Consider the following 18,328-nt stretch of genomic DNA (forward strand, 5'->3'; position numbering starts at 1 on the left):
TTGGGAGATGTTGACAATATTGACAACAAAATGAAAATAATAAAAGGGAGTGTTCTTCAGCTATCTTATTCCAGAAGTGAGCCCTGGGAGTGACTGTTCACCACAAGAGGGCCACCCTGAGTCACTTCTCTCTTAGCACGTTCTAGCAGTAAAGCAGGGCTAAGAGAGGCCATTTATGAGTATCAATTGAAAGACACAGGAATTAATCTCCATTCCCCCTCACTCCCCACCCCCTAGGAGTTTCTAGACCATCTATATGTCCTACCAGAAATGCTGGATTTATCACCATTAGTGACAGCATTTCAGTAATTTTCTAATGAAATGCAATTGACAGAGGAAGTACCATTTGGCACAGAGAACAGTAGCACACAGAAGGGACTGGAAGGAAGAAGTCAATGTAAGTCAGCTTTGACTGGAGCTCATGAAGAGAATGATTTTATGCATAGGGCATGGAGTGGGGAGAGGGAGGGAAGATCAGAACTCAGAACCATGTGAGTGGGTGCTGGATTGTGAGGGTTTCATGCGCATCACGATGTGAGAAAGCACAGGTGACCGATCTGGAGGTGAGGGTACAGAAGGGAGGCTCGAAGTCACACTCCAGCATAGCCTGGGGCCCACGCTGATCAGAGGACTTCGGAGCCAGGCAGACCCACCCTCCGCACCACGGGCTCTTAGCAAATCTCCAACACGATGCCTTAACCGCAGTCTTGGCCCTTACACTGTATCTGCTGTTGCCACCAAAATATTTTGAAAAGTAAGATTCCTTAATAACTTTTTCTTAAGTTATTTTTAAAAATCTTTTTAAAAGAATAACTCCATTCTTTCTTATTCAACTATTTTGTATCCACCTGCTACTTGAATTAATCTCTACAAATGCCAGTACTTCAAACAGTTTCTTATGAATAAACTGCATTCCCTTTAAAGTGAGCAGTGTGGCCAGAGACATGAGTTTCTCCTAGTTTCCCCTAGCTTCCCCTCTTGGAGGCCTTCTCACAGGATTTGTGAGGTCCAAAGCTGGGGATGCTCACCCTCCACCAATTACCTCTTTTGGCTGCTTCACTGTGGTTTTTTCCACAAATGGAGTCTAAGCAGTTAGGGTAACTTAACACTCCCCACACAGTGGCCCTGGTACCTCAGCAGAAACACATTTCCTTTCACACAAAGGAGCTCAGATTTTTAGGAGTCACCTAAAATGCAGAATAAATTGGTTTTTCTGACTTACATTTAGTTCACCCTCTGAAGTTCTAAATTACTGATCTAGGCTGACACATTGGATGCTCTATTTAAAAAGTCTAACTCTGTTTTATCTGTACAGGAGTTAATGATACAAAGGAGTTACATGAATTGTGCAAAAGTTGTGCATGTTTATAAAGAAAAAGAAAAGGAATTTTAAACTACACACTGAACTGAGCTGACTTTAAGAAATAAAAGATTCTCTAGCCTATTTTTTTAAAGCTCTTAAATTCTCTTCCCATACTCACTCACTTGTGGCCGGTGGCAAATTGATGAGTTTCTTTCTAACCCTCACACCCTCTAAATTTTCCATGGCCTAGGTTAAGGCAGGTTCTTTCGACATGCACTAGAAGAACTGACTTGCAGACTTTAAAGCTACATTATGTTGGACAACCTCAGAAAGGTGCAAATGCTGTTTGCCAGCCTTTGAAAATCACTTATGCATTTTATTTGTTAACATAGATTACATAAGCAGCTCAACTCATTACACTCAGAAAAGACTACAGAAAGTAAATTTGTAAAGCAACATTTTCAGAACCAGTAACTTCCCGAGCTCTGTCACGGGCGCGTGCAGCACAGCACAGCTCCCGAAGGAGCGGCACAGTCCTGAGTCCTTCAGGGCCGCGACGCCTTCTGTGAGATGAGTCAGGGCTCTGAGCTTGTCTGAAAGGTTACAGTTTTTCAGCTGTGCAGTCAGTCCGCCAACTCACAGTTTACTTAATATATATTTTGGTTTAAGATAAAACCTTCAATTATTTATTTAATATATCTAAAATGAACTGACAATTTAAAAGAAAAATAATTTTTCAAAGAGCAAAAATAAACTGAGCTTGAAATATCCCAAACAAGAATTTGGTTCAGACAATATTCAAAGGAACATTATAATACACAAGTCAATGAAGTTACATGAATATTTTTGAAAAGGCTGAATAATTAGTAGAAACCACTGATTTTATATTCTTATATCATAAACTTTATAAATTTATAAAATCATGCAATTTTATTTTCAGATATTGGATTTTGATAGTAACCTATTTTGAAAAATAGCTACAGGAAAACTCATACAACCATGAACAAAAAAACCTTTTATAATTGTAACAATAGAGTTGAATAACCAAGAAATGTCAATACATTTAAATTTATTAAACATAAATATCTGAAATATAAGATGAGGATCTTAGGACAACACAGCCTGGCTTAACAGTGGACAGTGAAAGATGACGATTTCTAAAGTTTCTCCTTATTTTTAAGAAGTAAGTGTTACACTTGCTGCCCCCGTTCTCTGATCAAGTGAGCTTGTAACTACTCTACTTGGAAGTTCTTCCTGGTAGTTTTTAATAATTACCCACAACTTCAGGGGAACAGCAACAGAGTTAATTTAAATCAGCAAATGAATATTTTAGAATGAGTGAGTGTCTAAGCAGAGACTGTATGGACTACAGGGTATTTATGATTTACACTGAAAGGCCCTTTATAGAGTTTCGATGGTTTTGCACACACTTTCAGAATGCCCAACATTTAAAATAGTGACCACCATGTCCTCCTGTCCCAGCTGATGAACACAAAAGTACCATTTAGAAGCATATAGTAAGTCACCAAATTTAATTCAGTCACTACAAAGGTTTTCCTGACATGTCCAGGCCATAAAGCTTTCTTATTCTGTATGAGTTCCCTACCAGTAGGCTGTTCAGAACACCAGGACCTACTCAGGAAATGTTATTTTCATCCAAGTGTGTATGCAATCACTTCATCTCCTACAACCTAAATCAAAGTCGCACACAGAATCAAAACTATCTTTCATTAGACCTTTACCTGGTTGTAACTAGGGTTTAAGCAGTAGTGTTTTCAAGAATACTGTTTCTGAACCGTATCAAATTCCAGTAGTTTAAAACAGTCGACTTTTCTCACTTTCTGATAATATCCTCTACCACTTTTCTCTTCAATCCTTCCATTCATTTATGGTATCTGACCCAACAACGCATGCCTCTACCAGATGGAAGGTGGGCTGCAGGTCTGTAAGAACAGAGCTACAAACACTGCATGAGTATTTGAAGTTAAGGCCAAGCTACCAAATTGACATTCCAAACTTCATTGGCAGCTGATTACACAACTGTATAATGCTCTACCACACAAACTGAAGTTTGGGGAATGCAGGCCAATACACATGCTAGGCTCAACACTGAATTCTCCTTTATTTTATGAGTTTGTTGTGTTAGTTATGCTTAAAAATAGTCAACTGGATTTTTTTTCTTAAATTAGGCCAAAGCTACCAAAGACACTTCCTCCTATACCCAAGAATGAGTGTGCAAGGGAATTTTCTTCAAGAAGGTTGGTTTGTTTGAATTTATTTTAGCATGATGTTTAAATAGCACAGCTTCAAAACTGCAAAAAGAAGAGTCTTTGTCTCACTAATTGGGAGATTTTCTCCTCCTGATGAACAAAGAAGGCTGGGTGTTCTTGTTTTACAACTATCTTTAGACAATAAAGATAATGCAAGTAACAGGATCAAAGGGGAGAGGAAGATGATGCTGGAAACCCTTTCTGAGGTCCTGGGCACCATCTTTGTTCACTTCTCTTCCCAAGCCAGCATCCTGTGATGTAGGGGAGAGATGTACCCTGAACCCTGGGTGTCTACAGAACAGCCTGAAGTTCCAAGGAGACTAAGGCAAGGGACAAGGTCACTTCATGCCCTCTGGTCGATTGCTGACATCATCTCCCAGCTACTAGCCCTCAGCAGTCCCCCTACAATAGAAGCAGGTCTGGATTCTCTGACACGCCACTTATTGTGCACCACAGCTCGGTAGAGGTATGTGTGCATACACGCAGGGACACACTGTTGAAAAGACAAAGAACCCATACTCCATTTTTTGCTCCATTTTCTTATCTCTTGTATGTGCTCTTTACCTTAGTCTGGAGGGTGGAGTCAGCATCCATCATTCCAGGTGGATCTGAAGGATACCATATTCGCTTTTCTGATCAATAAGGAAGCTTTGTGGCAGGGGTGGCTATATAATGACGAAGAGGTGGTCTGTTAAGGTGTGTGTCTGTGGGGGGTAATCTTGAGGCTTTAATTCAGTGTGCACATGTGCCTGTATCTCCCTGTGTGCATGACCCTGTGCACACACAATATTCATTATGGTTCTCCTTTGTGTCATATACTATTCCTATTTGTCTTCTCTGATTTAGTTGGTTTCAAGAACCTGTATTAATGAAAGAGCAGTTTTCTAACTCTATCACCATTGTGGAAATGGAACTGCTTTGTCATGGCTAAGACTGGATGACAAAGGTGGAAATGCTCTAGCTTAGAGCAACACAAACTAGTGAATGTCCATGATACTCCGGAAGTGAACACGTGCATTGCATACATTTGCCCACAGGAATAACATTAGCAATTTGGGCAGGACAATTATTTGAAATTCTGACTTCTTTCTTCTAAAAGCCAAAAAAGCTTCTCAGTCATATGACAACCCACAACACCTCCATATACTATCAAATGTGTCCAGGTAGCTGAGAATCACTGCTTAGCTGAGGGGATTTGGCTCCAAAAGCAATAAATATTTCAGATAAATTTCAGACCTCAAACATTTGCTTTCAGGTTTTGGTTTGTTTTTTTTTTTTTGCTTTGCCAAAATAGTCCCTCTGGCCTAGAAACTTATCAAAGATGGAACAGACAGATTGTTTTTTAAAGTGGCTGTTTTCCTGAGATGAAAATTTTTAAAAAGTAAATGCTTGAATAGTTGCATAAATATAGCACTTATGTTTTTTCATTACTTTTTGTCATGAAGTTCTACCTGGCCTTTTGAATCTTCAAGTGCGCAGTGACAGATCACACCTCTGGTTAACCGCTTCTCGCTCCCTCTCCTCCCCTCCAAAACAAAATGAAATAGGAACCAAACAGGAAACAACATGGAGATTAAGAGCAGTTATTTTAAACGGAAAGCTCAACTATTGTTAAGTGTTTCTCTTTAATAACTTAATACTCAAATGGAGACACTGGGGCATGAGATCACAAAAGTTTGTTACCAGTACCAACTTTTGTAGTAGAGCAAAGAGTTTCCACATAGTAGTCCTTATTCTGAGATGCAAGATACTGTACTACAAATTTTCATATCTACCAACCAATCTGAGAGTATTTCCAAGTACATGACTTGAACAACTGTTGTGATTTCTCAGTCTTCAGTGGCACTGGCGCCATCCACCTCCCCACTGGGTAAGTGGCCAATGGGATGGACCAGTGAGGATGCCTGGTGCACACAGCCCACCCAGGCCACTTCAGATAGCAGAAGGGGGCTGTGGTTCCATGAAGCAAGTTTATGTATAGAGTAACCCCTATTGGAACTATACTACTGGATGTGGACTGCAATTTATTAAAATTCTAGAGAATGATTATATATTTCCTTAATGAAAACATTTCACATATTATAATTCTAGCCTATTTCCTGCTCCAGAAACAGTTCTGTATGATAATGTCTTCTAGACGACAGGACTCCAGGCAACCAACCTGATTAGCAACATATGGTTCCAAGGGTAACAGGTAAAAGCAGAAATGCTGGTTTGGTGGCAAGCTGGTCAAATTGAGTAGGATGGGGATAATTATTTTCTCAATGAACTAATTCACTCTTGTGCTTCAAACCCATCTCTTTAGACAGAATACCATCAGCACTACAATAATTAATTACTTAGTTTGCATGAGGGTCGCATTTCATTCATTCACCAAAATTTTCGTAGATATTTATTAGATATCAAAATTATCCTGTTAGTCTGATGTAACCTAGTAAAAGTAGTTTACAAACCTACATAATTTTTGGAGATGTACCCAATTTGTGAATGTCCAGCCTTTGAATGACCAGAATCGGTAACTACTGAGAAACAACTGAGAGATTTAGCCAATTTTTACAGTCATTCTGCCAATTATTTTTTGAGAAGAGTACAAATTAAGATGTAAAAGACAGAAGCAAAAATTAAAATGATTTATAAAAAAAGTCACACTTACTTCCTTACCTGAAATATTTTAGTGCTTGGGCTTCTTATTGAATTTGCTAGTGGTAAGATGGGTCTTTTTAAAGAAATTAAGCAGTCTTCAGTGTTTTTATAGCATTGGTTACTACAGAAAGTATACTTCTTTTACTTCTTGTCTTGAAGGGTGAACAAAATAAACAAAACTAAAAATACTACAATGAATGGTGAATGATGAAAGATTTACAGTACAAAGAACAGCGTAAAAAGGAAGACAAGTTTAAATATTGTTGTGTAAGAAAGTGATGAAAATAATACAAGAATGAGAATAAGTAAAATGATAGGCTGGAACATCTGGGAAGGTAAATGCAAAGACAAAAAGAGTTAATTAATAATAATTTTAGAAACTTTATATCAACTAACCTAAGCATTCATTCAACTTCAGATAAAGCAGAACCCTCTTTTATGCCTCTGTTTACCGAATCTGAAGGCCTATTATCACATCCTTTCTCTCACTCTGCCTCTTTGTCCCCAAGGGTCAAATTGAAAAACCACATGCTCAAAGTACCCAAAACACTGCAACAAAGAAACTAAACACCAATGCCTATTTGATACAACACATAAAAGGAAATAAGCCTTAACATTTAAAAAATTCAACAAGTTTTATCATAAGACTCTTTTTTCTTTCCATAGCAAAGCAGAGCAACATGCAAGATCAATAAGCAATAGGGTCACAATTCCTCCAGTGGTGACTAACAGGCCAGTTAAATTAATGTCAGTCATGCTTGTGAGTATGAGCTGATTTTTTAATTTAAGCTTTTTGCGTGTCTTAAAAGCCATGCATGCTGTTGTACTCCGCGGGTTCTCCAATGGATACAGGATACCAGGCTTGCCACAGGGGGATGGCACTGCCTGTTTGGTTTTATAAATTGTCTCTTAGGTGGTTAACTCTGACAAAATGCATTGGTCTTTGGCCACCATACCTGGCTAGAGCAGCTCAGTCCAATTCATCAGTTGTGCCTCTACAATTAGGATGAAGGAAAAATGCTGGTTTTCCCTGTTCGGGAATAGTTATTACTGTTTCTCTGAATTAGTGTTGCCTTAAACAATCCTTCCTCAGTCCTGAGATTTTCCACTATAGAGCCAACAGCGATATTTTTTTTTAGAAGTAATGATCATGTGACTTCAATTTGTGGTAAAAGAGCAGCTTCCACTTACTCCTTTCAGTCCAGCCCTAGACACAGTATCATCTGTTTCTCTCCTGGTTTCTACATTTACCAGTGGCTGTGAATCAACTTAGAAATTTTAAAAATTTATTTTATACTCTATTTGAATCCTGGCCCAAAAACTGCAAACAATTGAAGATTCGTATTAGGGATCTTCTTGCAGTTAGAGCTCTTAGAATTTGTGGAGTAATACTGAAAACGTTAGATTTTGTGAAGTTCTTTATACATATCACCTAGTTTAATGTTCAGAGTAAACTTATGAGTAGATATGGTTTAAAAAAACCTTGTTCATTAATATTAATAAAATAATAAGTAGTAACAGTCGTAGTTATAAATTTTACAAATCCTTTAATGTTTACACAAAAACTGTGGGGCCGGGCAAAGTTTCCCTTTAAAAATAACAGAGGGCAAGCAGTTACTAAGTAATCAATAACCAGGTGATGAAAACTCAGGCCTGAAGAAGGACAGTGTGAAAGGTTCTGATCTGGGGCTTCCCTAAAGCGGGGCGTGGGAGTTGGTGCGCGGAGACGCCCCACGCGGGACTGCAGCTCCGCTGACCAGCCTCGCCATCGCCTTGGCTCGCAATAGGCAGAACTGTACCTGACTCACGGATATGGGCTCCTCGGTGCCGCGGTCATCCGTGGACTTGGGCACCTCTAGACGGTCGATGAAGGTCTGCAGCTCCTTGCGAAAGGCCTTCATCTGCGCGTTGATGCGGTAGAGCAGCTCGTGCTCACGAATGCGGCTGCCGTCGTCCTCCTCGTCCAGCAGTCCGAACAGGTCCCCGTTGGCCACATAGATGCGCGCTTCAGTGATGATGGTGCTCGTGTCGGCGATGAGCCTGTCGATGGTCTTGCCCAGGCGCTCGGCCTCCGAGCGGATGTCCTTCATTTGCTGCCGGTCGGAGAAGCTCTTGGGCCAGGGCCCAGGCGTGGGGTAGAAGGAGCGCGTGGGTGTGAGGCAGCGGATGTTGCGCACCTCCTCGGAGTCGCTCTCGCCACCGATGGGCCCTTCGCGCTTGCGGTGTGGCGGCCGCGAGTCGTCATCGCTCTCCTTCTTGCCTGCATCACTCTCAGCATCGCTGTCACGGGGGCTGCCACGGATGCCCAAGTGCGAGGCCAGGTCGTAGCGCTGCATGTTGGACATGAGCACGCGGTTCTCGTACTGCAGCTGCATGACCTTGCCGCTCAGCTCGTTGATCTGCAGGCGCGCTGCCTTTAGCTCCTCCTGCAGGGCCTCGGTCTTGGCGCTGTCGTGGTGCCGCGCGCTGTCGTGGGCACCGGACTTGTACTTGTACTTGTTGAGCTCCGCAGTGATGCGCTTGTTCTGCTCCTCCAGGTCGGCCACGTTCCTCCGCAGCAGCTCCGTCTCGTCTTCCACCAGCTGCAGGTGCTGCCGAAGCTCCGACAGGGATTCGCTCTGCTCCCTCATGAGCGGGTTGGCCGAGCCATTGAAGTCGTCGCCTCTCAGGTCATCCAGTTCCGCCTTTAAGCCTCTGTTCTCCACCTCCAGTTCCACGATTTTCCTGCCCAGGATGTTGGCTTCTTCCTCCACCAGCCTCAGCCGCAGCTTGAGCTCAGCCTCCCGGGTGCTGGGAGGCCCCCCGGCTTCTCCTTTGGGCAAAGGACTGTCCAGATCTCCATAGAAGGATCTGTACTTCTGGAGCTCGTGCTCAAATCTGTCTTTTTCTTTATCAATCTTGGCCATTTTCTTTCTCATCAAAGCAGCTTCTTCTTTCACGAACTGCAGCTGGCATTTCAGATCTTCATTGTCCTCCTCATTTGGGAAAAGGGAAAAAGAGGATAGGAGACCATTTTTTAAATGTAAATCAAGAAAACAACCAAAAGAGAACACCTGCACAAATTATCTTTCTTGCAGTCAAGGTTTTAATGAGAGAGAAGGGGGGGGGGGGTAATGCTTCATTTTCTCCAGCCATTCAAATTCTTTGGCAAATATTAGGAGACTATTGCATTTTGGCAATGAAATGAGAAAGGGATATAAAAAGAGAAAAACGTGATCATCATCATTCAGAGATTATTATATATTGTAACCACATACAACAGTTTGGCTGTCATTTCAAAAATGCTCATTTTGTTTGTTTGGTTTTTTAGGTGGTTTCAATTCCCTTGACTGTAATAAATATGAAACCTATTCGCCAGAAGGAACATGTAGTTAATAGGCACTCACTGCCACTTATTGATCGTGGACTCAGTCAGGTTTTGTAAAGTTCTTTACACGTATGACCTAATTTAATGTTCAGAGTAATCTTATGAGTAGATATTAAAATGGTTTAAAGTAACTTGTTCAAGATTACACAACAAATGACCAGCAAGCAACAAAGGTGAAATCTGAATTCAGTTTTGCCTGACACTAAGACTCAGGCTCACGGTCACTCAACCCTCCAGAAAGAAACTGACCTCCATCTTTAAGGGAGAATTGTTTTTAAGGGCCTTTAAAGTAAGGAGAGTTTAACACTGGAATGGCCCATCCACGGAGAAACTGCTACATGGTCCATCTAGATCACTGTTAAAATAGGATGCACTCCTGTGAGTCTGAAGTGAATATAGTTGGCTCTGTCTGGTAAAAGGATGAGGGCACAGACCCTACAGAAGTTTTCACACCTTCTCAGACAACAATTAAACCCAACTCATTAACTAAACTAAAAAAAAAAGGTACAGAAAAGCACAAATCAATTCTTTCTCAGAGAGCTAACATCAGAGCAGATTATGTCTAGGACAGAGTTCCCAAAATTCTCTAAGTATGTGCTTTGGGACAATCAAGTAACTTCTATGGACTCTGGTCACCTCGCTTTTAAAATAGGAATAGAAATACCTTCCTTTCAAGCACCGAGTCAGTTGTGTTTGAGATGCCTTCTGGTAAAGAAATAGCAACCGACGATGGTGAAGGTAAGCAGAACAATGAGTTTCTGCCAAAGATGCTCAGGTGATATGGCCCAGAGCCTTTGAAGTAGAAGAGATGGAGAGCATGACACAGGTCTCCTGTCCTCATGAAAATGAGTATGAAGGGTTTGAGAGCTGCTGGGCATACAGAGCCTGAACATCCCTTTCTTTATATCATTACATCCTCATATCAGCCCTGTGAAGGAAGTGACACTATGCCTACTTTACACATAAAGCAGCTGAGCTTCAGAGAGCTTTATTAACATGCTAAGCATAAGTTAGTAAATGACAGAGCATATCTATATGCAGACCAATTCCATTCAAGTCATATTCTGTATGTGTTGCTTCCAGAAAAGAAGCACAAGAGAAGAAAAGTAGGCTGATGGGTGAAATAAAGTAAATCAGATGTGTTGGCCTGTGTACATTCCTTTCTTCAACAAGGAGAAAGGAGAGAAGCAGAGAGAGAACAGAGAACCTCAGGAACACCGTGAGAGGAAAGGGGTAAGAACAGATGTCACGGATTTGATGCGAGAACCCACTTCACAAGGGAAGAGAGAAGCTGTCCTGCAAGAGACTGCATCAGGGCCCTCAAATTAATTCAGTGACCATAACAACAAAGACATTTTCAATGTTTAATAATACATCAGTAGAAGAATCAAAGATAACCCCAACATTTTGAGTTTAAAGGCTGTTGTTGGGGTTTTTTTTTACATTTGGTTTCTTTTTTTTTAGTTTTAATATTTCTTTCAATTACAGTTTACATTCAATATTATTTTGTATTAGTTTCAGGTGTGTAGCATAGCGGTTAAATAACCATATACTTTACAAAGTGACCTCCCCCTGATATTTTCAGTACCCAACTGATGCCACAGAGTTATTACAATATTATGGCCTATATTTCCTTTACTGTGCTTTACATTCCCATGACTATATTGTTAGTACCAATTTGTATTTTTTAATCCCTTTCACTTTTCGTCTAGTTTCCCAAACCCCCTCACCTCTGGCAACCATCAGTCTGTGAATCTGATCTGTGATTCTTTTCTTTGTTTGTTCATTTATATTGCTCTTTAGATTTCACAGAAAATATGCACTCTTATGTTCACTGTAGAATTATTTATAACAGCCAAGCTATGGAAGTAACCCAAGTGCCCATCAAACACGAGTGAATAAAAAAACTCTGGTACATACATACAATAGAATATTACTTGGCCATAAAAAAAGAATGAAATCTTACCATTTGCAACAACAAGGATGGATCTACAGGATATTATGCTAAGTGAAATAAGTCAGTCAGAGACAGACAAATACCATATGATTTCACTTATACATTGAATTTAGATGTCTTGATGGGTTGTGCCACCGATAACAGGGATTGAGAATGAACAAAGAGGAGCAAATTTTACGTGAAAAGTATGGGTTTGGGTCTATTAAAATGCCGTCTTTGAGGTGCATCAGTTGAGGGATACCTATATTACAAAGATTACACTTCTGGCCCTGTAGAGAGCTCAGGTCCAGAGGGGAAGACATTAGCATGAGATGCTCAGAGATGGTGGTTGAAGCTATTACAATGAATTCAGAGGCAAAAGGGAGGAGAATTAAAGCCAAGGAGACCAATAAGAAATGTTAAAGGTTTGTACGGAGAGGGGACTGAGAGTCAAAGGTTATGTAAGCCAAGAATTGAAAACAGTGTTTGAACAGAAAAGTGACCAACACTATACACATCAAAAATGATTTTACCTGGGCTAGGTTTTGTTGGGGAGTAGGAGTAGATAAGCTGGGAAGCTAGGTTGGGCTACATGAATGGTAGGAGTCATTGGTTGGAAGACAAAGCCTTGACTGGTTAGTAAAAAAAAAATGTTGGCAAATGCTGCAGTTTAAATCTAAGCAAATGTGATATAAGTCACAGACTGAAGCAGAAAAACACTTGACTGGGCTATTTTAAGCAAATATAAAACAGAACACTATCTGATTTGTGTTTATATAAGCTCTCCTACCCAAAAGAATGAAAGCAAAAATTTTAAGACTTGAACATATACTGCATGTAATAAAGTCATTAGAGGAAAGGAGAATGATCGGGATGATAATCATTTTACTGTTTTAGAAGGAATCTTTTCACAATAAAAGTATGATGGTTTCTGCCATGGCAAGAGTTTAAGAACACTGCATGCCAATGTGCCTTGCATCCTCATCTTGCAATCTAACTATGGTGGGCTGCATTTGGAACTGTGCATAGGAATACCATGCATAAATGTTGAAAACATTAAATTAGAGATTGCATGGGAAGTGCCACTGAGCAACTTATGCTTGCTCCTATTTTCACAGTGAATAGTAGGCAAAACCCATTATAATGCTTTGAGATGTGAAGGAAATTGTCTGTTATTTTCATATACATTAAAGACTCACTCTGAAGAAGATACAAATGGCATGTGAGGAAGGGGAACATAAAGATGATGAAGGGCAAAAAGAAGTGAGCTGAGCCTGGCTTTGACTTAGCTACCACTAGAAGCTAAACTGTACAACAATAAAATATTAATGCATTCAATCTGTACAATTCTCTTTATAATCCCTCTTCTACAGATGAGGAAAAAAGCATATACAGAGTAAGTAACTGATGTAAAGCCATACAGCTTACATGGAAGAGACTGTCTTCTAGATAAACTAGCCCTAAAGTTACTATTCATAATTGTTATATAATACCATTTCTCATTACATAAAGTCACTGTGCTGCTGAGGGAACATGCAGGGAACTCATCAAAGAAGCTGAGGCAAATGAACAAAGTGAAATACAAAGCTACACAAAAAACAGGAAGTTGAAGCAAATCAAACTGTCATTAGTGTAGGTTAAAATCAATAGCATGTTGGCAATTTCATAAGGCCATATAAAAATGGGGGTATGGGAGTATTCAAAAGTACATACTGAGTATGTTGCAGAGTGCCAGATATTAGACCCTGATGAGTCAAAGCTGAATATGGTGGCCCCGGCCTAGAATATGCCCTGGCTAACTACAGAGATGAAGACGTGAATAAGAATTACAATAGAAAGGGATGCTTTCAGTTAATATAAGCGTGTGAATCAAAGGTCCTCAGCCTTGCTTGAGCCATAAAATCATCTATGGACTACTTTATGGTTGAGATCTCTCCTCCAAGACAGTCCTGTTCAATTTGCCGGGGAGGGTTTTTTGGGGGAAAAAAAAAAGACAGGTAATAACCTCCAAAAATAATTAAATTACAAATGAGGGCAGGGATTTCAAAGGCCACAACAGCATACTTAGAAATTTCCCAGGATGTTTGTAACCATGAAATAAACTGGTGGATTTCAATGCATCTTGCCTGTTGTAAGGTTCCAGGTCCCACTGAGAAACTGATGAAAGCTTTAAATGTTTTTTTTTGCAGAAAAGTTCTCAAATGCATGTGCACTGGGGTCTATAGAGCCAGGAATAAATAGTGAGGAATTCCTGGGTTAGACAATGTTGTTGAAAAGAATACATAAACCTTAACAAGGGAAATACAGGAACAAAACAAAAGTAAATTAAAAGAAAGAAACTGCTGACTAACACTGACTTCAGATTTTAGAACAAGGAGCATAGAGCAGCTTCTCACTAAATAAGGTGAAGAGGATTTGTGGCAATGTGGGTAATGATTCACAGCCGAATACTTAGTGTGAGGGGGCTAAACTTAGGGCAAAGACAGTGAGAATGCTGCAGCAACAGCATATTTGACTTAACAAGGAAACTGAGAAAAATGTACAGAAAGAAACAATGATCTTGGTATAAGACTCTGGCCTATAAATATTTCTGTGCAAGTACCAGAAGAAAAATTACCCATGAATACAGCAGGCAGAGGAAGGAAAAGAGAAAATAAACATTTAATATGATACACTTTTAAAAATATGACCAAGATAAACTTCTTCAAATTTTGTGTATTTAAAGTTACTATCTAATGAGAAAACCCTGTGAAAGAATAAAAAAAAGGTACAGTACTCTAGATTCTAACATATACATTTAAGTCAATATCTAGGCAAGTGTTTTTGGAGAGCCATAATGTCACTTCTGCTTCCAAGTATTTCCTCTTCTGTTTTAAAATCTCCTTCACCACATCCATCAGTACCTTCCACTCACCCTGAAAGCAGAACTAGTCTTTACTGTGGTCGTGTTTCTAAGGATCCTGACAAGCCCATGTTGAATCCATATTTTAACTTTTATTTTTATTCTTTTGTTGCCTTTCTTTTGCTTCTCCAGTCACTGGTACAGAGAATTACTTCAGACTAGGGCTCAAAGCCCTCACAAGCCCCTCTCTCCCTTGGCCATCCCTTCCCACCCCACTCCTTTCTTTACTCTCCCCGGATTCCATAGGAACAGCCATTCTACTGACCTTACTAATGATGACTGAACAAGATTAGTACCATCGGTACAGTTCTCACATATAGGAACTCATAAAGTACTAGTGACATTTTGCTGTGTGTTAATGCAATAATAACAGGGATGTTAGTGTTAGCTTTGTAAGTAAAGATACTGAATGTTTTATACCGCCTGTATCTATAACTGCATAATCACTATGCATAACTTTGCTTTACAGGAGTGTATGAGTACTATGTCTACTTATAGAAGTGGCTTATTATATACATTTAGAGGTGCTTGATGTACTAGTTGAAATTTTATTTCTACATACCTCTGTGGGAGTCTGTTGAGTCTTTTTTTCAGATTTCGGCAAATCTTTGCTTCCTCTTCTTTTTAAGGATAGCTGTAACAAAGCATAAATATATTCAGTTTGATAAACAATAATTTTAATTAAATTTGATGTTTTTAAATGGCCTAATCACATATAACAAAACCAAGTCAAATGAAAAGTATTAGTTCAAAAATCATAAAAGAGAAAAATAACTCAAGCCAGATATATTTACATATATTTTTACTTTGGACTGAGATACACATCACAGTAGAAAAGGAGCTGGCAATTATCTAATTAATTGAGAAATATAGGCAACATTGTGAAAATGCAGAAAAATAACTGGACAAAATTTAAATTGATGACTCGATGTACTAGATATTTCAGAATTTCAGGTGAAATCAAATTCTTGTTAGCATTTATATCGCTAAAGAAAAAAATAAGTCAGGTTGTTATAAGTTTGTAAAGATAAACTTTCACTGGGTGTATGTGAAATTGAAATAATCTCTTTCTTCACTACACTACCATGCAACCACACATGACCCAATACATACACACACACACTCTTTAAACAATAGGGAATGGTAGGGGTTGTGGCATGTACAGAGCAGGTGGACTGGGAATTAGCTTCAACTGACTGGTGTCACACAGGAGTGTGGGCTTTTTCAGGAGGAGCCAGAAATCTGGAATGTTATATAAAATCTCCCTCATTTTATTGGTTGACTATCATTGAAATTCATACAAACAACACTTTGTAGGTCAAATAACACATACGGAGTGCAAAATCATTTCATGGACCAGCAGCATATGATCTCTGGTGTTCGGTTCCTCTAGCACCAATATAACAAGGAGGGCCTCTCTGTATATATAATAACCCATATGTATGAATGGCTATCACATACCAGACTATTGAGCTGCAACTACCATTAGGAAGCCCACAATTCAGCATGGGAGACAGGGAAACAAACAACTGCAATGCTTCTGTTCAGTATGAAACTGAAACTACAGTGTCAAATGAATCGTCCATGGGGTTATTTTCAATTTCAACAGAATATCTTTCCCTCTGTTGCTTGAAACAAAAGTATGGGGACTGACTCAGCAAAACCAAAAGTAATGTAGGAACCAATCAACAGAAACAGTCCCAGGAAAACCAAGAACACAGCAAGTTGAACTAGGGAATCCTGGAATGTACTACGTAGCAGCTACCTACAAAGAAGCCCTGAATTCATTTCCTTATTTATTGAATGCTTTTACTTTGATTTTCTCCATTATATATTTATTTAGTGTTCACTAATCTAGTTCCTGAGGCACCTGTGATACGACAAAAAAAAACTAATATAGGCTGTTTTATATGAGTGTTCCTACTTTATTTGGCAGTTCAGTCTATAATTTAATAGATGAAAGCAATGATAATACAGAAACAATATTAATTGCCACTGATTGAGTACTAATTCATGTCAAACACTCTCAACTAATTCTTAAAACACCTATTAGCCTCACTTTTAAGATGGCAAACTAAAGCTTAGAGAGGTTGGATAAATTATATAAAGCAGGGCTCTCAAAGTATGATGATCCCAAGAACATAATCATCAGATTTCCGGCCAAGATGGAGGCGTAGGTAGACACACTGTGCCTCCTCGCACAACCAAAATAAGGACAACAAAAATTTAGAAACAAAAAAACAACCAGTACTGACAGAAAATTGAGGTACATGGAAGTCTGACAACCAAGGAGTTAAAAATAGACACATTCATCCAGACCAGTAGGAGAGGTGGAGTCAGGTGGCCTAAGGGAGAGGGGTTGGCAAAAAAAAGGGTGGCTGGTGGACCCAGAAGTGGCAGCGGGCGGACCCAGCAAGGCAGCAATTGTGGAGCAGGCGCGGTGCACAAAGTGGCTGGCTAACCGAGGTCCCACATTCTTTCGCAGATAAACCAGGCAAAACTGGAGAGCGAGACAGACCACACAACCCAGGGCCCCAGCTCTGGGAAATAAAGCTTCAAAACATGGAATGAAAATACCTGTGGGGTTTGAGGCCCAGGAAGGGACTCACAGCCTCACAGGAGAGTTTGTTGGAGAGAACCACAGGGTCCCAGGATGTACATAAACCCACCCACACGGAAATTAATACCAGAAGGGCCCAGTTTGCTTGCAGGAAGAGGTGAAAGGGACTGAAATCCAGCAGAGAGCAGAACAAGTGCCATTGTTCCCTCTTGGAGCCCTCCCCGACAAATAGCATCACAACCCAGCAACTGCGTTGCCCCGCCCTGGTGAACACCTAAGGCTCCGCCAACTCCTCACAACATAACAGGTGCATCAAAACAAAAAAATGTCCCACTTGAAAGAACAGATCAAAGCTCCAGAAAAAATACAACTAAGTGATGAAGAGATAGCCAACCTATCAGATGCACAATTTAAAGCACTAATGATCAGGATGCTCACAGATTTGGTTGAATTTGGTTGCAAATTAGATGAAAAAATGAAGGCTACACTAAGTGAAATAAAGGAAAATGCACAGGGAACCAATAGTGATGGGAAGGAAACTGGGACTCAAATCAATGGAGTGGACCAGAAGGAAGAAACAACCAAACAGAAAAGAATGAAGAAACAAGAATTCAGAAAAATGAGGAGAGGCTTAGGAACCTCCAGGACATCTTTAAACGTTCCAACACCCAAATTATAGGGGTACCAGAAGGAGAAGAGAAAAAACAACAAGTGGAAAAGTTATTTGAAGAAATAATAAAGGAGAACTTCCCCAAGCTGGCAAAGGAAATAGACTTCCAGGAAGTCCAGGAAGCTCAGAGAGTCCCAAAGAAGTTGGACCCAAGGAGGAACACACCAGGGCACATCATGATTACATTACCCAAGATAAAACTGAAGGAGAGAATCCTAGAAGCAGCAAGAGATAAGGAGACAGTTGCCTACAAAGGAGTTCCCATAAGACTGTCAGCTGATTTCTCAAAAGAGACCTTTCAGGCAAGAAGGGGCTGGAAAGAAGTATTCTAAGTCATGAAAGGCAAGGGCCTACATCTAAGATTGCTCTATCCAGCAAAGCTTTCATTTAGAACGGAAGGGCAGATAAACTGCTTCTCAGATAAGGTCAAGTTAAAGGAGTTCATCATCACCAAGCCCTTATTATATGAAATGCTAAAGGGACTTATCTAAGAAAGAGAAGATAAAAAACAAGTATAGTAAAATGACAGCAAACTCACAATCATTAACAACCACACCTAAAACAAAAACAAACTAAGCAAACAACTAAAACAGGAACAGAAGCACAGAAATGGACATCACATGGAGGGTTAGCAACACGGGGATGGGAGGAGGAGAGAGGGGGAAAAGGTACAGAGA

At 39.9% G+C, this 18,328-nt stretch overlaps 1 protein-coding gene across 2 annotated transcripts in view; it reads right to left on the reverse strand.

Annotated features, from left to right (window-relative positions):
* Window positions 1-6,409: 6,409 nt before the first annotated feature.
* SOGA3 (SOGA family member 3) overlaps window positions 6,410-18,328 on the reverse strand; it is a 38,380-nt gene continuing 26,461 nt past the window's right edge. The window contains exons 5-7 of one of the 2 annotated variants that reach the window (XM_045843019.1): window positions 14,984-15,055; window positions 8,025-9,191; window positions 6,410-6,543 (exon numbers count right to left, since the gene is read on the reverse strand). In XM_045843019.1, the coding sequence (XP_045698975.1) occupies window positions 6,433-6,543; window positions 8,025-9,191; window positions 14,984-15,055 (1,350 nt within the window). In that variant the 3' untranslated portion in view covers window positions 6,410-6,432. Of the gene's footprint in view, window positions 6,544-8,015; window positions 9,192-14,983; window positions 15,056-18,328 lie in introns of both variants that reach the window. The other variant, XM_045843018.1, reaches the window with a different exon arrangement.

Source organism: Phyllostomus hastatus, unplaced genomic scaffold, assembly GCF_019186645.2.
Source record: "Phyllostomus hastatus isolate PE091 unplaced genomic scaffold, TTU_PhHast_1.1 phas_contig_40, whole genome shotgun sequence".
In the NCBI taxonomy this organism is placed as follows: domain Eukaryota; kingdom Metazoa; phylum Chordata; class Mammalia; order Chiroptera; family Phyllostomidae; genus Phyllostomus; species Phyllostomus hastatus.